The sequence below is a fragment of the Meles meles genome, chromosome 21, assembly GCF_922984935.1.
Source record: "Meles meles chromosome 21, mMelMel3.1 paternal haplotype, whole genome shotgun sequence".
In the NCBI taxonomy this organism is placed as follows: Eukaryota; Metazoa; Chordata; class Mammalia; order Carnivora; family Mustelidae; genus Meles; species Meles meles.
This window is the reverse complement of record NC_060086.1, coordinates 9,570,714-9,591,416: the sequence shown is the minus strand read 5'-3', so window position 1 is coordinate 9,591,416 and position 20,703 is coordinate 9,570,714. Positions and strand designations below refer to the sequence as shown.

Sequence of the window (20,703 nt, the reverse complement as noted above, 5' to 3'; positions counted from 1 at the left end):
CGAGCAGGCCTATCAGAGAGAAGGCTCTTCGCCCCTCCCACTCGTCCGCAGGCCCCAGCCTCGGCCAATTACCGGGCGAGCGTGGACTGAGTGACTGGGCAGCATCGCCGGCACCGGGAGGAAAAGGCGGGGCGGGGCGGGGCGGGCGCCGGGTTTCCCGCGGTCCGAGCTGGCACCGGCCGAGGAGAGATCGCTCTTAAAGGGCCAGCCTCCTCGCGTCCTTTTGTTCCGGGGCCGTAGGGCGGGGCAGGCCTAGCTTTCGCTGTCTCCTTGCCTACTCTCCGGAACCGCCATGATCTCCCAGTTCTTCATTCTGTCCTCCAAAGGGGACCCGCTCATCTACAAGGATCGTATCCTTGACCTGCGGGGCGGGAGGAGGGGCCTGGGTGGAAGTAGCGCCCCAGAACCAGCCTGTGTCGCTGACTCCTTAGCTGTCCTTCCATCCGGTCAGTCCGCGGGGACAGTGGCGGTCGGGATGTGGCCGAGCTCTTCTACCGGAAGCTGACGGGACTGTCCGGAGATGAGTCCCCGGTTGTCATGGTAACCAGTGGCGCGGCGTGGGGTAGGCTCCCGGCGGACTGGGAGTGGGGGGGAGCCTCCTTCCTCCCGGGGCTGTTTCCCTGAGGGCTTGTGCTTGGTGGGGGGTACATCCTGCCAAATAATCCGAGCGACAGTTTCTCGAGCGCTAACGCTATACCGCGCGCAGCTCCGCCACTCCGGAGTAGGTGCTGGGGACTCCCTCCGCTGACACATTAAGCAGCTGGGCCCGGGGCGGGGGTAGGGGTGTCCCTGGCTCACCCCAGGGCCCACCGCTAGGAAGTCTCGCGGGCCCTTCGCACCGTTCTCTCCCTAACCCTCTCTTCCCCGCCTCTGCCTCAGCATCACGATGACCGTCATTTCATTCACATCAGACACAGCGGCCTCTATTTGGTGGCCACGACTTCAGAAAACATTTCTCCCTTCAGCCTCCTAGAGCTGCTCTCCCGGTGAGGAGGGCGGGGCTGGGCACCTGGGTGCGGGGATGCGAGCGCAGGAGGATATGCACACTCCATCCGTCCTGTTTTCTCAGGTTGGCCACTCTCCTGGGCGATTACTGTGGCTCCTTGAATGAGGGGACCATCTCCCGCAACGTGGCTCTTGTCTACGAACTCCTGGATGAAGTGCTGGTGAGCGCCAGGGGGTCTCCCCCACGGCACCCCATGCCCTGCAGACGTGTGCTGTGATGGGGAGGCTGAGTGCATTCATTTTCACCCCTTTCCTCCGCTGATCACCCAATGGCTGTCCTTCCTCTGCCCGCAGGACTATGGCTACGTACAGACCACGTCCATGGAGATGCTGCGAAACTTCATCCAGACAGAGGCTGTGGTCAGCAAGCCCTTCAGCCTTTTTGATCTCAGCAGTGTTGGCTTGGTTAGTCAAGGGGAGGAGGGGGAGGAGGGTTGGTGGGTGGCGTCAAACCTGAAGATTGTTGCTTGGGGTGCTTTCCAGTTCGGGGCCGAGACGCAGCAGAGCAAAGTGGCCCCCAGCAGTGCAGCCAGCCGCCCCGTCCTGGCCAGCCGCTCTGACCAGGTGAGGACGGGCGTGATGGGTTCAGACCCTCTGATTTGTTCCTGTGGCGCCAGAGATGGAGATCCTTACGTTGGTAGATGTGGATTATCTCTTCCCTTACCCCCGTGTCCCGACCCCAGGGTTCTAGCCTCTACTGCCCTGTCCTTTCTGCCTGTCCACTTGAGGACACAGGCCGTTCAGCCTCCAAGCGTCCAAATCTCTCTTCCTCAGAGCCAAAAGAACGAAGTGTTTTTGGATGTGGTCGAGAGGTTGTCCGTGCTCATAGCCTCTAATGTAAGTTTGGATCTCCAACCCTGAAGCTGAGGACAGAGACATTTGGGAAATGTATGGGGCGCCGGGGGGGGGGGGGGGGTGTCGCCTCTGGGCATTGAGCTCTCTGCCATTCCTAGGGCTCGCTGCTGAAGGTAGACGTGCAGGGAGAGATCCGGCTCAAGAGCTTTCTTCCCAGTGGCTCTGGTGAGAAGCGTGCAGGCTTGGCCCAGGGTGGGGTCTGGGACAGGCTCCTTGGTGCCGTGTACGGTGGTAGCTGACAGCCTTTTCTGACATTCTTTTCTCTGACAGAAATGCGCATCGGTCTGACAGAAGAATTCTGTGTGGGGAAGTCAGAACTGAGAGGTGAGCAGAAAGTAGGCCTCTCGCTCCTGCATCACCAGCCAGCAGTGGCGTGGGACAAAGACAGGTTCTCGCCCAGCTCTCCCCGGCTGCTCTCCTCTCCCACATGTGGCTTCCAAGAGACTCTCTCTCCTCCCAGGTTACGGACCGGGGATCCGGGTGGATGAGGTCTCGTTTCACAGCTCAGTGCTTCTGGAAGAGTTTGAGTCTCATCGAATTCTGCGCCTACAGCCCCCTCAGGGTGAGGTGAGGATCGGGCTGGCCTAGCGTGTTCCATCCACTATGGGGAAGGGAGGCAGTTCAGGGGTGAGGAGACCAAACTGATTTCTGTTCTTGTCTGGTCCCAGCTGACCGTGATGCGGTACCAACTCTCAGACGACCTCCCCTCCCCGCTCCCCTTCCGGCTTTTTCCCTCTGTGCAGTGGGACCGAGGCTCGGGCAGGTGAGACCATTTCCCTGTTCTGGAACTTCTCTGAAGTCTAAGCCAATACAAAGATGTTCCCAAAACTCATTATGGAGGAGTGCTGGTAACAGGATACAAGTCAGAAAAAAGACACCCTCCCCACAATGTGGATTCAGCCCTTAGTGGACCCGTTGCTTGGGGCACGACCCACCAGCAGCCATGCATGGAGGCCCCCGGGTTGTGGGGGTGCGAGGGGGGGCGGAGAGGGAGCACGTGAGCTGCCAGTAACACCACCGTGCCCTTCCACCCAGGCTCCAGGTTTACCTGAAGTTACGATGCGACCTGCCCCCAAAAAGGTACAGGCGGGGGTTGGCCAGGCTTCTTCTGCGGGGAAGGACACGGGGCCCACATCCCTACTGCTCCCGCCTTCAGATGCCTCCACCGGCTTCAGAATCCGGTTCCATTAGAGGCAGGAGGGCTCGGGAAGGGGACGGGGTAGCACCGGTGCTGATCCCTAGTTGTGACGTTCATGAACAACGGGGCTGACTCTGTTCCTTTTTCCTTTGCAGCCAAGCTCTCAATGTCAGGCTGCACCTTCCCCTGCCACGAGGGGTGGTCAGGTTAGTGGGTGAGCCACGGGGGCTTGGGCAGTTGCACCTGCTTCCCTGGACGATAGGGTGGCCCCGGGAAGGGTGGAACTGGCCTGCCCCAGGAAGGCAGGGACTGAGCCCAGTGTTTCTTCCAATTCCAGCCTGTCTCAGGAGCTGAGCGGCCCCGAGCAGAAGGCAGAGCTGGGGGAGGGCGCCCTTCGCTGGGACCTGCCTCGGGTTCAGGGCGGCTCCCAGCTGTCAGGCCTTTTCCAGGTACAAGCTGCCGACTCTCAGATCCTCTCCTCCGCCTGCGCGTTCAGCCCCAACCTGTCCCTCCTCACGTGGTGGGCCTCCCTGCTCTCCATCCTCTCTGGGCCTCAGTACCCCTCCCCGGCCTCTGTCCCTTACAGATGGATGTTCCAGGCCTCCCCGGGCCTCCCGGTCAAGGACCCTCCACCTCGGCCCCTCTGGGTCTGGGCCCTGCCAGCCTCTCGTTTGAACTTCCCCGGCACACGTGCTCCGGCCTCCAGGTTCGCTTCCTCAGGCTGGCGTTCAGACCCTGCGGCAACGCCAGTCCCCACAAGTGGGTGCGACACCTGAGCCACAGTGATGCTTATGTCATCCGGATCTGAGGCTCCCGGACCAGGACACAGGCCGCAAAGGGGGTCGTCTGTGGAGCTGGAGAGGACGACCCTGTCTTTGCCACCTTGGGGCCCGTGGCTGTGGATCGGGCTGGCTCTGAGAAGCCAGGAGACGAGGCCGGGCCGGCAGGCTCCACCTTCCCCGGGTACCTGACACAGGAAGGGCCGAGGTGGATCAGAACTTCCAAATCAGACTTTTATTCTGAGGAACTGGCTGTACAATAGCTAAAAAAAAAACAAACAAAAACCTGACACAGAGGAAGCAAACTATTACTTCGTTTGATCCCGCGCGCACGCGAGTGTGTATGAGAGAGAGAGAGACAGAGCTGAGGACAGGAGAAAGTTGGCCTATGTGCAACAGCATTAAGGCGCAGGCTGAGGGGAGCCAGACCCAGGGGGCTGGGAGCCATTAGCTTTCGGAGTCCCTGGAGCCGGAGGGGGGCTATCCCCAGCTTCCTGTTTCCCCCCACACAGGGCACTGCCCCCAAGCGGGGAGGGGGCTGAGGATGGGGGAGGAGCTGGAGAAGGGTGGGAGGTGGGGCCTCCTTTGCCCTCCCCTGCAGGGGGGAGAGACACCACGATGTACTTCTGGACGCTGCCCGGACCCGACGGGGCAGTGCTGGGGGGCGCGGTGGCGGCAGTGGAGACCAGCTTGACGATGGGCTGCACGCTGGGGACTGTGGTGGTGACGGGAGAGGTCGTGGTGGAGCCTGAGCCGGGGGCTGAAGTGCTGAGGGACAGGACCTGGGGGAGGGAAGGCAAGGCGCTGCCTGGGGGAGCCTGGAGGCTGCTGCCCGCCCGAGCGCACTGCTCAGGGCGAGCGGCCATGGCCTCGTGGGCCTCCTCAAAATGCCCCTTCCTGCTCTCATCTTTGGGCCCAGAGGGAACTGGGCTCTACTCTGGGGCCCCCAGGGTACTTGGAGGGAACCCTGCTCATGCTCCCGACCAAGGGGGTCCCACATGGCTCCCATACCTGCTGGGTGGAGGAGGCGCTGGAGGACGACGACATTACAATAAACTTGGTCGGAGGAGGGGACGGCTGAGGCGGGGCAGCAGCTCGCGCGGACACCAACGTCTGCACCGGCAGTGCGATGGAGCCTGGAACCTTCAGCAAGCCAGGGGTGCGAGGGCCCGGCTGAGGGGCCTGTGAGAGGGTCAGCGTGGGCCGGGGCTGCAGGAAGAAGAGGCGGGAAGAAAACGTCAACGTCTAAGAAAAGGAAGAGCCCCTGTTGCTGCTCCTCGGCGGGTCTCCCTGGGGTAGGGGAATCATCCATGAAGGGGGCCCAGAGTCCCCCCAACACTGCTCTCAGAGGCCCTGTGTTTTCCAAAAGCAAGCTCGAGTCTGTGTGAGTGCCGCCCTCCACGTGTTTCTTCACCAAACCCCGCCCCCCACCGCCGCCATCACAGACCTGAGTGATGGTCAGAGTGGTCCTGTTGACCTGCTGAGCCTGCAGGGCGGCCTGGGCCCGGGCCTTGACAACATGGGAGCAGAGGAGGGGTCCGAGGGACCCAAATTCTGCCCGATAAGCGTCCTGATTGTCAGGTGGCAGGCGCAGCTTTGCCAGCACAGGGGCACAGTGTTTCTGCCGAGAAAGCAAAAAGCCAGTAGGTAGAAGGCGGGCCCCTCGGGAGGTGGGACAGGGAAGGGGTGAGGAGGAGAGCCTGATGTTTCAGCATGCTCCTGGTGCGGGCCGGACTGCTGGGGTCGCCGTGTGGGTGAGGACCACTGGCTTTTCTTCAGAAGAGAACAAGCACCCACTGGTGTGACTGGGCGGCTTGCTGAATACACTGGCGATTTCTAAGCGGTGGCAGGTCCACAGGGTGAGGCCTTGCATGGAACGGAGCGCAGTGACACAGAAGCCTCGGGCAGTCCCGACTAGGGGACACCCTGGGCTGAGAGTTATGATCTCATTTCTTACTTAACCTCTCGGCGCTTTGGTCTCCATCTGCACAACAGTACTGGGCTCTGAATATATGAGGCAAGGATGGGACGAGGGAATAAAAGCCAACCCCGGCTGAAGATAGTGAGGTGGGGGGGAGAGAAGTGCGAAGGAGGCGGGGAGGGTAGGGATGGGGGCTCTGGTCACCAGGAGGAGGCTCTGCACATGGTCAGCCCCGATGCGGTCAATGTTGCTCAGCACGGGGCCGTCCAGGACGCTGCGGATCCGCTCCCCCTCCTGCTGCAGCCGTGGCAGAATCAGAGTCTTAATCACCTGTTGGAAAGATGAAGCCAGGAACCTTGGGTCACCAGGGGGTCACCAGGGGGTCTCCTGGGTAGGGCTCTTGCCCACTAGGACCCAGGATAGCTCCTCTCCCCCATGCTCCCCCTGCCCCCGGGGCCTCACGTCGTGTCCCAGCTCTGCCAGGCCCGCGATGGAGCCGTAACGTGTGGTCCATGGAGTCTTCTCATCCACCCAGCTCTGTTGGGGAAGGAAGAGAAACCCGGGTCAAGGGGCCTGAGAGGAGGCGCCTGGGTGGCTCAGTGGGTTAAAGCCTCTGCCTTCGGCTCAGGTCATGATCCCAGAGTCCTGGGATCGAGCCCCGCATTGGGCTCTCTGCTCAGTGGGGAGCCTGCTTCCCTTCCTCTCTCTCTGCCTACTTGTGATCTCTGTGTCAAATAAATAAATAATCTTAAAAAAAGGGGGGGGGCTGAGAGACTAACTATTAAGGACTGAGTCTCATGACCACACTTTTATTGTGGATCATTAAGGCATTACAGAGAGGGCCCGAGTTCGAGGCCCTGCCCCTCTGCCCTATGTTTTCAGTGTCCTTTCCTCGCTTCACACTGACCGGCCTCCGGCTTGGCTGAAGACCTTTGTCCTGGTCACCACCCTGGGTTGGAGAGGCGAAACTGTTTACACTTCTCATTCTTTAAGATTTATTTACTTATCTGAGGGGGAGGTGGTGGGCAGAGGCAGATGGAGAGAGACTCTCAGACAGACTCCCTGCTGAGCGTGGGCCACCAGAGCTCAATTCCACGACCCGAGATCACAACCTGAGCTGAAATCAAGAGCCCGGCGCCCAGCCCGCTGAGCTGCCCCGGCGCCCCCACGCTCCTCTTTCTTGCTCACCTTGGTGAAGGTCTTGGTAATCCGGGACTGGATGTTGTTAGTGGTTGTGCTGAAATGCTTGCAGATCTGGGCCACGAGGCGGGCAGCAAAGTCCCGGAGGGCCCAGTGATTGTCCACATCTGGCCGCAGGCACAGCTGTCTGCTCACAATGCAGGTCATCACAGCCGGAATCAACTCGTGCACCTAAGGAAGGAGGCGAGAGCTGGCGGATTCAGGCAAACGGCTTCTCGCTGGCGGATTCAGACAAATGGCTTCTCGCTGACGGCAGCGAAGTGTCCCGACCCTGGTGGGGCGGGGGGCGGGCAGGGCGGCTCACGTATTTCTCTAGGTACAGCGTGGGGTTGTCCATCAGCGCCTTCACCATGCGCATCAGGTAGATGAGCAGGGCCAGGTTGTTCTGCACCACGTTCACACGGACCTGTGGGGAGACGTGCCGGGACAGCGAGGCCCTCGGGTGAGCTCCCCCAGCGCCGCCTCACCGCCCGGAACCTGCTCCTCCGTCCCGGCCGTCTGCCTGTGCTCACCCCCTCCGAGATGAAGGTGCTGAATCGTGGCAGCATCTGATAGAGCCCCGGGTCCGTCGCAATGCTCTGCAGAGCCTCCTGTGGGGGGAGGGTGTGAGTGGGGGGGCAGGCAGGGACCCGTGGGCTTTGGGGAGGAAGCGGGGGCAGTGGGGCCTCACCGCTCTCTTGGCCTCACAGGAGCCCACGCAGGCCTCGGTGATCTCCTTGTAGTACAGCTGCTGCTCCACAGACAGCTCGTGGATACTGCGTGGCTTCAGCCGCAAAGGGGCGCCCTCCAGTAGGGGTGGCGCCTTCTTCTCTTTCCCTGGGTGAATCGGGAAGAAGGTTTGAAGACAAAAGCTCCAGGAGAGTCCTTGGACAAGACAAACCTGTGCTCCCCACCCAGTGAGACCCGGGCCCGGCTCCCTTCAGGGCTCTCCGCACAGGTCTCATCCCTGCCCAGCCCTGAGCTGCTCACAGCTCACCATCTGGCTCTGGGGCGGGAGCCGGGGGAGGCCTGGCCTAGCAGTACTGACCTTTGCCGTCAGCTGGAGCAGCCCCTTGACCTTTGCCTTTCAAGGGTCCATCTTCCTCCTGGCCTGGCTTTGCTGACTTCAGGGGTTCCGTGGCCTCAGCCTTCTGCTGTTCTTTGGGAGCTGGTGGCAAAGCAGTCACAGCAGGGTGACGAGAGTGGCAGGGGTTGGAAAGGAAGGAAAGGGGAGGTGAGACGGAGGGGGTGGGCTCTGGACAAGGTTACCTGGGGGCGGATTTTCTGGGATGGCCGGCTGGCAGCCTTCGATGCTCAGCCAATGAGCTGCGAGGAAAAGAAGGTGTCAAGTTGAACCACGGGCTGGACGTGGACACTAAGGAGCCCCCCTGTGCTGCTCCCACTTCCTGCAAGTCACCAGCCATCTCACGCAGTGGGCTTCTCCACTTGCCACCCCTACCCCCTTTCCCTCCTCCCCACCACCTTGCTCTCCCCGCCCCTGACCTTTGAGGCAGACGTCCAGGGGCACCCGGGGCAGAGGGGTATTGATGATGTCGCTCAGATCAACCTCCTTCTCCTCATAGAAGTAAAGCTCCCGACCCCCGCCAGAGGCGAAACGGAAAGGAATGAACTCCTGAGCGTGGAAGCCATAGAGTGGCTACAGGAGGAGAGAGACACCGGGATAAGAAGGGAGCCTGAGGAGGCATGGCTGAAGGCAAAAGCAGCACCTGGGAGAACGGGTCTCACCACCCTGCCGCCGCCCCCGGCCCCCGCACCCGCCTCAACCCTACAGTGTCCCGATCACCTCGACATTCTTTAGCTTCAGTGCGTAGTCAATGTCACTGGTGGTGAGTTTCTGCCGCTTCCCCATGTGCATGAACTTCAAGGCATCCTGGGGGGTGGGAGCCAGACAGACATCAGCCTGACAGCTTGAAGAAGAAGGGTCCTGGGCAGCGCGGCCTTGACACGATGCACAGCTGGGCGGACAGGTCAGGTTACCTGGGCAATCTCCTTGATGCGGTAGCTGACCTCATCGGTCAGCAGCTGGCAGGTCTCCTCCTGAATCTGGGCGATCCCCATGGACTCGGCCACCACTTTCATCGACTCCGAGGGCAGCACCGTGTTGCTGAGTTTCAGCTTCTTCTCCTCGGCCATTCTGGAGCCCCGCCTTCCCTCTCCCAAAGAGTGACACCCCAGGGTGGAGAGATGGAGACCCTGGCAGGTGGATGGGTCGGGCAGAAGAGATTAAAAAAAAACAGTAAGTCAGCACCAAGGGTAACAGAAGCAGGTAGCAATCCGCAGTGGCACACAGTGTACTGAGCTCCGATCCTGTACCCAGTGCTGGGCAAGTGAGGCACGGTGAACAGACGTGGCCTCGGTGGAAATCCTGGCCCTCGATTCCCTAGCTGGGTTGTTTGGGCAAATTACTGACATTCTCCCAGCTCTGGATTTCTTCCTCATATCTGGAATGCGGAACGGGCCTTGTTTCCTGAGGCAGTTTTGTGTACGCCTGCGCCTCTCCTGCCCCTTCCTGCACCATTATTCGCGCTTGACACACACGCAGTAACAGTTCGATACGATGCTCCCGCTCTGAGCCTATACACCCATACAACTGAGCGTGACGAGCACACACACAACCATCCCGACCAGTTCCTACTTTAAACTCATGGCCGTGAACCTCAAACGAACCCCCTCCTGCTGCCAATCACTCTTCATCTGCTACACCTCTGTGCACTCAGTCTCCCTCTGTCCTATGTGACACCTCCTTCAGGCCATCAGAAGAGACCTCCACAGATTCCCACGACATCTACTGACCTAACAGCGCTGGCGTCCACATCCTCTGCGTCCCCACCTGCTACCTTAAATATTTAAGTAGGCTCCACACCTAGCATAGAGCCCATTCCGGGGCTTGAACTCACAACCCTGAGATCAAGACCTGGGCTGACATCAAGAGCTGGATGCTTGGAGTACCTGGGTGGCTCAGTCGCTAAGCGTCTGCCTTCGGCTCAGGTCATGATCCCAGGTCCTGGGATCGAGCCTCACATCTGGGATCCCTGCTTAGTAGGGAGTCTGCTTCTCCCTCTGCTTATGCACTCTCTTAAATAAATAAAAAATCTTAAAAAAAAAAAAAGTTGGACGCTTAACCACCCAGGCGTCCCTAACCTGTTAAGAGAAGCTGCTTGGGCCCCTCACCAACTCCCAACACTGCTTCCTCCCGGCATCACCACCAAGGGCAGTCATTCCTGCCAACCTACAAAATGCGGTTATTCCTCCCATCTTAAGAAAACAAAATGGTGGTCTATCCGTGCAATGGAAGTTTTCAGCCTTAAAAAGGAAGGAGATTCGGACCTGTGCCATACCATGGATGAACCCTGAGGACACGCTGGTGAGTGAAATCAGGCAGTCACAAAAGGACAAATGATATTCGATTCCACTTACATGAGGTTCTTAGAGGAGTCAAATTCACAGACTCTGCAAGTGGAATTGGGTTGCCGCGGGTGGCGCAGGGAAGAATGGGGAGTTAGTGTTTGATGGCAACTGAGTTTCAGCTTTACAACATGAAGAATTCTGGAAGGACGGATGGTGTGACAGTTGTATAATGATGGGAACATACTTAATCCCACTACACTGTATACTTGAATTGGTTTAGAATGGTGAGTTTTTGTGTATTTCACAATTATAATTATAAAACAATATTTTCTTCATTCCACTTTCCAACATATGCCCCGGTTTTCAGCTCCTCTTTGCAACGAAAAACCCTGCCGAGAGTTATCTTAACTTTCTAATTCCTCTCCTCTCTTCTCTTGCACCTACTCCAAGCAGGTTTTGGACACCACCAGGTCCCCGAAACCACTCATCAAGGTCACTGATGACTCCACATTGTTGAATCCAAGGTCCACTCTCCCTCCTCATCACACTGACCTGCCAACAGCACACACCACAGCTGACTACTCCCTCCTGAAAATTCCTTACTCCATTGCCTTCTGGCTCTCCTCCTATCCCACTGGCCATCCCCTCTTGGTTTCCTTGACCAGTTTTTCCTCTTCTCATCTGCCTAATGCTGGAGCATCCTGGGCTCAGTCTTTGGTGTTTTTCTGTCGTTACACATGCTCCCTTGGTGATGTCAACTACTCTCAATTTTCAATACTGACAACAGGCTGACAGCGGCCAAGTTTATATCCTCAGCCAAGAATGTTCTTTCCTAACATCAAATGTGTGTACCAAACTCTCGACTTAAAATCTCTTCTACCTTCGACAACTTCGACAACTTCGACAACTAAACCTCCCTCCCCATCTGCTTCGTTTTTCTTCATCTTCATGGCAATGCCATCTATCCAAGCACTCACTCTTTACATGAGCCCTCACACCAAATGGGCGCGGTGACCCAACCTGATTCTCCACTCCCACTGCATGGCCAAGTCACCATCATCTCTCGCCTGGCTAACTTCAACGGGTCTCCTGACAAGGTCTTCCTCATCTTGTTCCAGCCCAGTGTCCTCCTACTATTCAAACCTCCCAGGTAAGCGGTTGCTTTATGACCTTTGCCCTTTTCCTTCTGCCCCGAATGCTCTTCCCCAGACGCCAGCTTGGCTGCCTACTCCCATCACCCTGTTCAGCACCACACTCCAGTCCCACTCTGGTTTTCCCCTTTCAAGGTATTTAACATCTACTAATAGATACTGTATCATTTCTAATTGTTTATCACCACCACACCTTCCCTTTCCACCCCCCATATTGTGCGGACAAAAATCTATTACGCTCACTATTGAATTACAAGATCCCACACTGGTACCTGAGCATCGGCCCTCAGTAAATCATTTGTTGAATAAATCAGTGAATTATAAGGCTTAGAGATGTAAGTGTTCAATAAATACACGGTACCAGGACTGTCAAGATGAACAAGATACAGGTCCCAGCTTGGAACCTGCTTTGTGGCCAGAAGGAAAGTGGCTCGCTTGAAGTTGGCACTAGGAAGACGACTGTCAAAAGTGTTTAGGGCTGACTGCGGGGTGTTGCTGGGGGCGTGCTGGAGGGGTGAGCACGGGGGGCGAAAGAGAATTTGGTCTCCTCCTTCACTGTTGTCTTATGTTCAGGGAACACATTTATTCCACGCATACTCTGTGCCTGGCGCCGGGTATACCAGAGACTGTCGTATCCCAGAGGTCACTGGCGAACCCTTACTAAGCCTTCGATACCCTCCGTACCCTCTGCCAGTAACAGCTCACAAAACACGCTACGACCTCAGGAGCCCCTCGGGTCAGTGGAGTCGGCAGGAAAGCTTCACAGAAGAGGGTTAACTTGAACTGGATGTGGGTAGTGGCTTCCCCAGCAAGGAAGCGAGTCGAAGCTTCCCCGAGCGCGGAAGAAGGCGCTGAGAGCCCACCTCATCCCCCCAACATCCTCCAGTGCAAACACACACGCACACAGAGAGTCCGCACGCGCGCGGACACACAACCCACCGTCCTCCTCCAGGCTCCCACATAGACCCCTCAAAGGGTCTAGTCCCGGGTGGCACTCAGACCCGCCCCCGCCAGCCGAACGCCCCACGCAGAAAAGTCTCTCACCGCCGCCAAAGCGCCGCTCACCCGGCGCTCGGCGCCATGTTGGCCCCGCCCCCTCCCGGGAGCAGGTCCTGGCAGAGACGGAGAGGCAGTCACTGCCCCTTCCTCGAGCCGGAACGAGTCTCCTAGGCTCACGGCCTGAAGTGGAATTAAAAACGGGTTTTTTCGTCTACGTGCGAGGAGCACACCCTCCTGCTACAGTTACTTCAGTTTATACTTTTACTACCCGGCGGCCAGGACCCTAGAAAAAGCCACAAAACCTAGGCGGGATAGCCAGGAGGGCAACGAGGCCCCACCCCCTTCCGGCCCGGAACTGCGCATGCGCCTCCCACGCCAGGCTGGATGGAAATTCCCACCGACCCCCTCGGAATTTAAAGGGCCCGCTGCCTTCCCGAAGTTGGTTTGAAGGCGAGAGTTGTTGGTTGTGGACAGTACTTTGTCATGGGACCTGTTCGGTTGGGGATGTTGCTTTTCATTTTGGCTGTGTATGGCGCTTGGGTTGCGACGCCGAAGGAGGAAGACGATGACACAGAACGCTTGCCCAGCAAATGTGAAGGTATCTAAAGGGAGTGGCCCCTATTCGCATCCCTCTGCCCATCTCAGTCCGGACAGGACCAAATGGACCGTGATTGGCGGGCCACTCGATCTCCTTGAAGACCTGAGGGAGATTCTGGTGGAGCCTGGCTGAATTCGAAGGGGGTCAAGGGAGGGAACGCATAGAGCTACCCCACAGCCGTGGCACTACAATTCCCATAGGGCATCCAGAGGAAGTCCGCTTTTTCTTGCTTGCGTAGCCCCACTGATCTTTGGGAATTGTAGTTCAGAGACTATAGGCCCGGGATCACTCACTCTACTGAGCATCTAAAGTGTTTTTCCCCATGACACTAAACCTAAGCCTGGAAAGCCTGCAGCAGCTGGGTGTGAGGCTCATACCTGTGGACATCCTGTGCTCCACCCCTGCAGAGAAGCTCTCAAATTACAGGCCCCACGCTGTGGGGAGGGTTTGGGTGTTATGTAAATGAGGCCCTGAAGCTCATTAAGAGGAGGCCTCAGAAGTGGAGGAGGTTCCCCGTACCTGTGAGGTTTTGCGGAGGGTGTGTACTTGTGGATTTTACTGTGAGCAGCGTCTTATGTGGCTGCACGACAGTGGTGACTGCGTGGGGGGAAGGGGAAACACTTCAGAGCTGTGCCACGGAGTTCCCTGGTTTGTTGCCTTCCTCACTTTAATTTCTTCCCTGGATTCTTTTTCCCCTCACCCCACCCCACCCTGCATTTCAGTACTGGTGTTCCGCATGACCTGAGCCTACCTCGCCTCTCCTCCTTGCTGTAACACCTCTGCAGGCCTCCTGCTGTAATCAGAATACACCCGTTTCCGGCACACTGTAGAAGTCTGTTTGCTCTATGGCCCCCACCGCTCTTATATTTCTGTACCTCCACTCGAGTCCTCAAAGTGCCCATGATTCAGCCACATGGAACTTCACAGCTGTCGCTGAGCCGGCCTTATCCCCTTGCGCTCTGTGGCTCAGCACACTTTTTCCCTTTGCCTGAAATAACCCTCTCCCTTCTATATTTGATGCTTAAAGACCGAATTTAGATGTCAGTTTCTTTGGAAGCCTTCTTTTCTGTCACCTCCCACTATGTAGTAAGCCCTTGGAGGGAAGGAGAGTACCTGTGTCTCCAAGGTCCTAGCATCTGGAACATCTTAGGCACTTTTATTACCTGCCCTGTGTTTAGCTTGCTTGGTACTTCTGTGTAGGCCACTCCCTTTCTTGCGACCCACCTCATGCCAGGTCAGGTGCTAGCTGCTGGCGGACGGGATGGCACCAGACGCAATGCTTATCCTTAAGGAAATCACAAGCTAGCACCAAGTCAGTAAAGGACCACTGAGTGCATTCTGTGTTTCCTAAAGAGACGGAATCTCTTGTTAACCTCCAGTGTGGGGCCCATCACACCACACTGTTATCATTTTTACCCAACTACATCAGCAATGTCCCGTGGATAGGGACGGTGGGCCTTACTGCTCTCATGCGTACAGGAGCTCAAAAGATAACTGCAGAATAAAAGCAAACATTTATACCGTGCCCACTCTATGCCAGGCATTATTCTAGGGGCTTTACAGAGCTTGATGCATTTAATCCTCGCCATACTCCTACGAAGGAGGTTCTGCGCTATTGTTATCTCCGTTGTAGGGATGCAGAAATCAAGGCACAGCAGAATTGCCACATGGCTATTAAGTGGCTGAGTCAGGATTCTAACCGAGCTAGTCCGGCTCGAGTCTGCGGCTTTTGCTCACCTACAGAATGAGTTGTGGGAGTGTCTGTTTATCTTTCCCATCCTTGTGGACATCTAGTGTGTAAACTGCTGAGCCTGGAGCTGCAGGAAAAGCTGAGTCGCACTGGCCGATCTCGGGAGGTGCTGGAGCTGGGGCAGGTGCTAGACACTGGCAAGAGAAAGAGGCACATCCCCTACAGTGTTTCGTGAGTTACTCTTGTTGCTTCTCTACCTTCTGACGCCTGAGGGACGCCCGGGAGCTCCTACAGCATCTAAGAAATCTTTGTTTCCCCTCTTCTCACAGAGAGACAAGGCTGGAAGAGGCCTTGGAGAATGTGTGCGACCGGATCCTGGATTACAGTGTTCACGCCGAGCGTAAGGGCTCACTGAGATATGCCAAGGTCAGACTCTCCCCTAGGGCACCGTCCCACTTTTCAGAAACAACAGTGGGCATCCCCTGGGACCCATCTCCCTCCAGCTCTGGAGAGTGTCCCCTCCCCATTGTTAGACTCCCTCATGTCGACCTCATGGAGTTCACCCCTCAGTCTGTGGTAGTTGACAAATGCAGCTGTGGCCGAGAGGGGAAGGAGGTGGGGCAGTGAGCTGGGCTGATCCCACATTCCTATCTCTCAGGGTCAGAGTCAGACCATGGCAACGCTGAAAGGTCTGGTGCAGAAGGGGGTGAAGGTGGACCTGGGGATCCCTCTGGAGCTGTGGGACGAGCCCAGCGTGGAAGTCACGTTCCTCAAGAAGCAGGTAGGACATGATACTGCACTGCCCAGGGCAACGAGAAGGGAACCTAGATCCTTGGGGAAGTCCACTTCTGAGCAGGGAGAAGGGGACAGAATGAGGACTCTGTCATTGATTGAAGTGGGCCCAGAAACACATCAAGGAATAATAATAGAGGCTGATAATATCTACTACCACATATTGAGCGCCTACTATGTGCCAGATTTGGACCCACATACTTTCCAGCTGCTGCCTCCTTTTACCCTCACAATAACTTTATGTGGTCGGTACTGTTACCATGTCCCATTTTATAGGCAAGGAGCTGAGACAGAGAGTTTGATAGCCTACTTGGCAGAAGAGGTGCAGGTAAACGTTTGTCGAATGAATGAGGATCACCACCTCGGAAGCCAAGTTTAGCTTCCTGCTCTTCAGGGTGGGGTGGGCAGACAGGAGTGAAGCGCAGAAAGGAGGGTTTCCAAAGCCCGGGAGCGTAGACTCCCTTCTGACCCTTGTACTTGACCAGTGTGAGACAATGCTGGAGGAGTTCGAAGATGTCGTGGGAGACTGGTACTTCCATCATCAGGAAAAGCCCTTACAGCATTTTCTCTGTGAAGGTCATGTGCTCCCCCCTGCTGAAACTGGTAAGTGTGTGGGGCTAGCCCCTTTGCCGCCAAGCCACAACCTCCCCTACCCCCCCCCCCCAGACCAATATCTAAATTGTTTTTCTAACACCCAACCTAGCGTGTCTACAGGAAACTTGGACTGGAAAGGAAAAGATCACAGATGGGCAAGAGAAGACAGAAGGGGAGGAGGAACAAGATCCAGAGGAGGAAGAAGAGGAAGAAGAGGAAGAGAGGATCAACACACCAGGGCACTCCAAGCATGACCCAGAGGATCTTTGACTCTTGCCTTTGAGCCCCCAGGAGGGGCAGGAGTCATGGAGAAGAACCCTCTGAAATCTGAGCTCTTCGTGATCCACATAAGGGCATGTGTGTATGTGTGAGTGATCCCACCCCAGAGCTTGTAGCTGTTCTCTCCTGTCTGGTCTCAGGTAGGATCCTGGTGGTGCAGCATAGCAAAGGCTATGGGGACAAAAGCAGGAGCAGGAGGCGGAAGGCCTGCTCAGACAGATGAGTCCTCTGCCTGCCATCTAACCCCTTAACTGGCGGGCGGGCGGGGGGGGGGGGGGTGGGGTGGGGTGTGTGTGTGTGTGTGTGTGTGTACAATGCTAAAGGCTTTCCTGTGTGTGTGTGTGTGTGTGTACAATGCTAAAGGCTTTCCCCTTTAAATCTCTACTACTTCCCACCCCACCCAGAGGTCAGTGAAGCCATTGGAGCTATGGGTCTCAGGGGAAAGGCACTTTGCCCTCCGGGTCCGTTTTTAGACCTTTACAAGGAAGAAGCCAGCTTGGACATTCTCCACGACCTATACACACTGCCTGCGTCAAGGCCACAACCCAAGAAACTGAACAAAAAGGGGACATTAAGAAGATGGGGTGATGTTGATAAGTTAGGTGGGATAGATATTTGGTCTACTTCATACTAATTTCACCGAGGGCCCACCACGTAATTTCACAGGTGCCAAATTTTCTACATCGCTAGTAAAAAATTTTTTAAATATCACCTGGGCCCCTAGTTTCAAACAACTTCCCTGCACACATCATACCTGGCCGATATAGCAGCGCCAGAGAATGGGGCCGTTGGTCGCCCGCTGTTGGGAGCAAATGGTGGTTTGTAATTTGCAGTCCAGGGAGGCTGGCAGGGGTGCCCCGGCTGATAACCATTTAGGCGCGGGTCCGTGCCACCCCTCTGGGCGCGTGCGGGGGAATGCACCGGAATTAAGAATCAGCGTCCGGCAGTGCGTCTCGGCCACCATACTCTGGGTTTACGGGAGCTCGCAGAGGACAAAATTTCGCGCGCTTTTCCGAGGATCTGGTCTAACCTTGCAGTGAGGCAAGGATTAGGAGAAGCGGTGAGACTAGGTCCAAGGCGGGGAGCGCCTCGGTTAGACTGAGGGAAATAAAGAGGATATCCTTGGAGGGATGATGGGTGAGGACCTACCACAAGAGAAGCGTGGCCACAGCCGAAAACAGAGGGACTGGCGGGGTTCCCGCTAAGGGAAGCTTGGACGATACCATCTACGGATGGGGGGTTAGGGCGATACCATCTTGAGGGAGTTAAGGGGTGGCAAAGAACAGACTTGGAAGGTGCTACTTGGAGGAGGCGGGGCGCACGTGGGAACCCAAAGGGACTGGGCGGTCGCCCACATCCCCAGCCGTCCCGATCCTGCCATGAGCGCTGTGGTGCGGACCGAGCCGCTGCGCGGGGAGCCGCCTCTGCTGGTGCGCGGCGACCGCTACTCGGTGGTGGTCCTGCTTCAGGGCTACGCGGAGCCGGAGGGGGTCGACGACGCGGTACGCGCCGACGGCTCCGTGACGCTAGTGCTGCCTCAGGCCTGGGGCTCAGCCTCCAGCCGAGAGTCCCCGCCCGAGAGCGGCGGGGCGAAGACCGCCCTGGAAGAGGCGGCCCGTGGCCCCATCCTCGTGGACACTGGGGGCCCCTGGGCTCGGGAGGCGCTCCTGGGGGCCCTGGCGGGGCAGGGCGTGGCCCCTGGAGACGTGACGCTGGTGGTGGGCACCCACGGACACTCGGATCACATCGGGAACCTGGGGCTTTTTCCTAGGGCGGCTCTGCTGGTCTCGCACGACTTCTGCCTCCCCGGAGGCCGCTACCTGCCCCACGGGCTAGGTGAGGAGCGGCCCCTGCAGCTGGGCCCCGGGCTCGAGGTGTGGGCCACGCCGGGCCACGGGGGCCAGCGGGACGTGAGCGTGGTGGTGGCGGGCACGGCCCTGGGCACCGTGGTGGTGGCAGGCGACGTGTTTGAACGCAGCGGAGACGAAGACTCATGGCAAGCGCTGAGCGAAGACCCGGTGGCCCAGGAGCGGAGCCGGAAGAGGGTCCTAGGTACTGCGGATGTAGTCGTGCCTGGTCACGGAGCCCCCTTTAGGGTCGTCAGAGGAGCCCCTCAGCCACGGAACTGATGTCCGGAAGACCAGAGGTCAGGGTGATCGCTTCCAAACCCCCTTGCAAGAGGCCGGTTTTCCAGCGAGGACAGTCATCCCTATCACTGGTTCTGCAACCAAACTAGGACCAAGGACTGGCTCAGCCCTGTGCCACCTCTCAGGGTCCCCGTAAAGTGGGAGAATGTTCTTGGGAGGGTCGTCCAAAATAAACATAGGAAACTGCATGGAAAATCATAAAGACCTAAAGTAAATGCGAATCCTTAATGGTGATAATTATGCAAATTTGGTAATTAGCAACTGCCACAGGGGGACACTTCGGCCAATTGCTTATTTCTCACAAGATGCAGGCTTGCTGAGAGAAGGTGCAGGGCATAGAGGTAACACCTTAGTCACCTGCCTTTGATCCATCTGTTCATTGGAGGAATGATTCAAGCACTGCCCTAGATGGGGGGGGGCGGTTCGATGGTGAGCAAGCTAGACAAATACCCTGTTCCTTATGGAGCTTACACTCTGGAGAGACAGACAACTAATAATAGTAAACCAGATAATTACAGATTGTGTTTAGTGATATGAAAGAAAAGGAGAGCAAGACAGTGGTAGAGTGCCTGGATGGGAAGATGGCTTCTTTTATTTAAGGTGGTCCGGAAAAGCCTAGGAGGAGATGATTTTTAATCAGGGAGCTGAATGGGAAGAAAGCCAACCATATGAGGGGCTGGCAGATGTGCATTCCAGGCGCAGGAACAGCAGGTATAAAGGTCCTGAGGTAGGACGACTTGACTTGCTTGAGCAAGAAGAAGAGCATGGGGTTGGACGGCAGAGGAGAGTGACAACAAATGATGCAGAGTTCGGCCGGGCCATCAAGGACCACAGTTAGGGGTTTGGATTTATACTGAGATACAAATTCAGCTTTGGCTTTTGAGCAGGCTAATGACTTGGTCTCATTTAAAGTAACTACTCTTTAAAAAAATAATGAAGTAACTACTCTTGTTCTGAGTGGAGACGTGGTCAGAGTAGGACAAGAATAGAATTGGCTGGACTGGTTAAGAAACTACTGTGGTCTTCCAGTCCAGAGAAGTCAGTGACACCCGCTTTTATCCTAGAATTCCTATTATGGCTCTGGTCCTCTTCACAACTGTGTCCCAGGCCCCCATCACACAGTCCCAGGACCCACAGAAGCACTCAGGTGGGGCAGATGAAGGAGAGGAGCAAATCCATCTTGTTGCAGATGAACCACCATGGGGTGGGGGGGTGCCACGGGGCAGGGCCTGAGTGGGAGTTATTTCCCGAGTGTCCACAAAGGCCAGGTGGAGGTCCCCAAATGCAGGTCAGAGGAACCGGTTCACCTAGACAGGAAACCAGCAGCTGCCCCACACACAGACTTGGAGTCGGTGTTGGCCAGTTTGGTGACCACAGAGTGCAGAGTTCCCAGGCCAACAGCTCAGCCACAACTGCCCAGATCCCTGCCAGTCACCAGATAAAGACACATGGAGTGAAGGTGGCCATGTGGGGGACCCAGCCTCAGAACTACCATGCTGCGGGGGCCCTTGGCCAGCTCTTCTAGCTTCTGGGCCACAGAGTGCTGGGAGGCTACCGGTGCGTGGAGAGAGTACAGGCACCAGCTGTGGGCCCATCAATGCAGCACTGTGTCTCTGTGGCCTTCAGGGGCCCTGTCTGATATGTGGAGTGCAGCTCCAAAAGCTTCAGGGCTGTAGGGAGGGTGAAAAAGGGGCGGATGGGGGTTATGTAGAACAATGCACTTTCAACTCATGCAAATAAAACTCCAGTCCTGACTCTATATCCAGAATGTGGGCCTCTGCCCATGATTCAGGTCTGGTCATGTAGAGCAACACTTCTCTTTGGCCACACTGATTGTCTGCAGGATGGACAGGTCACCTAAGCTAGTCGAGGCGTGGCCATCTGAGGGGTTTTGCTGGAGCTAGTGGAAAAAAGTAGTTCTTCCCTGAAAGACTGATATGGGAAAGGTACGGAACTGTTGAATCCCTATAGTTACATATATGACAATGTGTACACCTGAAACCAATACTCCACTGTTAGCTAACTGGAATTTAAATAAAAACGTAGGGGCGCCTGGGGGGCTCAGTGGGTTAAGCTTCTGCCTTCAGCTCAGGTCACGATCCCAGGGTCCTGGGATTGAGCCCCGCGCCAGGCTCTCTGCTCAGCGGGGAGCCTGCGCCCCCCACCCCGCCCCCTGCCTCCTCTTTGCCTCCTTGTGATCTCCATCT

At 56.8% G+C, this 20,703-nt stretch overlaps 4 protein-coding genes across 6 annotated transcripts; 3 read left to right on the top strand and 1 right to left on the bottom strand.

Annotated features, from left to right (window-relative positions):
- Positions 1–69: 69 nt before the first annotated feature.
- Positions 70–4,067, top strand: AP4M1 (adaptor related protein complex 4 subunit mu 1). Its single transcript, XM_045992433.1, has 15 exons — positions 70–350; positions 452–540; positions 880–986; positions 1,070–1,166; positions 1,300–1,410; positions 1,489–1,569; positions 1,780–1,842; positions 1,959–2,025; positions 2,131–2,184; positions 2,321–2,427; positions 2,529–2,623; positions 2,896–2,940; positions 3,154–3,204; positions 3,336–3,447; positions 3,585–4,067. Exons 1-15 carry the CDS (start codon positions 293–295, stop codon positions 3,804–3,806), a joined length of 1,359 nt encoding a protein of 452 aa, XP_045848389.1. The 5' UTR covers positions 70–292; the 3' UTR covers positions 3,807–4,067.
- TAF6 (TATA-box binding protein associated factor 6) lies at positions 3,991–17,483 on the bottom strand. Of its 3 annotated transcripts, none has more exons than XM_045992425.1 (15): positions 17,104–17,483; positions 8,876–9,091; positions 8,682–8,768; positions 8,381–8,534; positions 8,147–8,203; positions 7,926–8,045; positions 7,569–7,714; positions 7,411–7,488; positions 7,203–7,304; positions 6,887–7,069; positions 6,161–6,235; positions 5,903–6,028; positions 5,225–5,398; positions 4,789–4,986; positions 3,991–4,559 (listed from the first exon to the last, which is right to left on the bottom strand). In XM_045992425.1, exons 1-15 carry the CDS (start codon positions 17,311–17,313, stop codon positions 4,179–4,181), a joined length of 2,307 nt encoding a protein of 768 aa, XP_045848381.1. In that variant the 5' UTR covers positions 17,314–17,483; the 3' UTR covers positions 3,991–4,178. The 3 variants fall into 3 exon arrangements, with proteins under 3 accessions (XP_045848381.1, XP_045848383.1, XP_045848384.1); XM_045992427.1 differs by lacking the exon at positions 17,104–17,483 and adding an exon at positions 12,442–12,678; XM_045992428.1 differs by lacking the exon at positions 17,104–17,483 and adding an exon at positions 12,337–12,474.
- On the top strand, positions 12,764–16,609 carry CNPY4 (canopy FGF signaling regulator 4). Its single transcript, XM_045992437.1, has 6 exons — positions 12,764–12,994; positions 14,789–14,915; positions 15,014–15,110; positions 15,343–15,465; positions 15,962–16,079; positions 16,180–16,609. The coding sequence occupies exons 1-6, from the start codon at positions 12,880–12,882 to the stop codon at positions 16,338–16,340; spliced, it is 741 nt and encodes a 246-aa protein (XP_045848393.1). The 5' UTR covers positions 12,764–12,879; the 3' UTR covers positions 16,341–16,609.
- A 117-nt stretch (positions 17,484–17,600) lies between the features above and the next one.
- MBLAC1 (metallo-beta-lactamase domain containing 1) lies at positions 17,601–18,717 on the top strand. Its single transcript, XM_045992436.1, has one exon. It carries the CDS (start codon positions 17,729–17,731, stop codon positions 18,476–18,478), a length of 750 nt encoding a protein of 249 aa, XP_045848392.1. The 5' UTR covers positions 17,601–17,728; the 3' UTR covers positions 18,479–18,717.
- Positions 18,718–20,703: the final 1,986 nt, after the last annotated feature.

Coding starts and splice junctions, on each gene's coding strand:
- TAF6 (XM_045992425.1), bottom strand. CDS start 17,313: ATGGTGGCCGAGACGCACTGCCGGACGCTGATTCTTAATTCCGGTGCA. Junction 7,489..7,568: donor CCTGTGAGGCCAAGAGAGCG/GTGAGGCCCCAC, acceptor CTCCCCCCACAG/GAGGCTCTGCAGAGCATTGC. Junction 4,560..4,788: donor GCGCCTCCTCCACCCAGCAG/GTATGGGAGCCA, acceptor TCCCTCCCCCAG/GTCCTGTCCCTCAGCACTTC.
- CNPY4 (XM_045992437.1), top strand. CDS start 12,880: ATGGGACCTGTTCGGTTGGGGATGTTGCTTTTCATTTTGGCTGTGTAT. Junction 15,466..15,961: donor TCACGTTCCTCAAGAAGCAG/GTAGGACATGAT, acceptor GTACTTGACCAG/TGTGAGACAATGCTGGAGGA. Junction 16,080..16,179: donor GCTCCCCCCTGCTGAAACTG/GTAAGTGTGTGG, acceptor CACCCAACCTAG/CGTGTCTACAGGAAACTTGG.
- MBLAC1 (XM_045992436.1), top strand. CDS start 17,729: ATGAGCGCTGTGGTGCGGACCGAGCCGCTGCGCGGGGAGCCGCCTCTG.
- AP4M1 (XM_045992433.1), top strand. CDS start 293: ATGATCTCCCAGTTCTTCATTCTGTCCTCCAAAGGGGACCCGCTCATC. Junction 2,941..3,153: donor TGCGACCTGCCCCCAAAAAG/GTACAGGCGGGG, acceptor TTTCCTTTGCAG/CCAAGCTCTCAATGTCAGGC. Junction 3,205..3,335: donor CTGCCACGAGGGGTGGTCAG/GTTAGTGGGTGA, acceptor TTCCAATTCCAG/CCTGTCTCAGGAGCTGAGCG.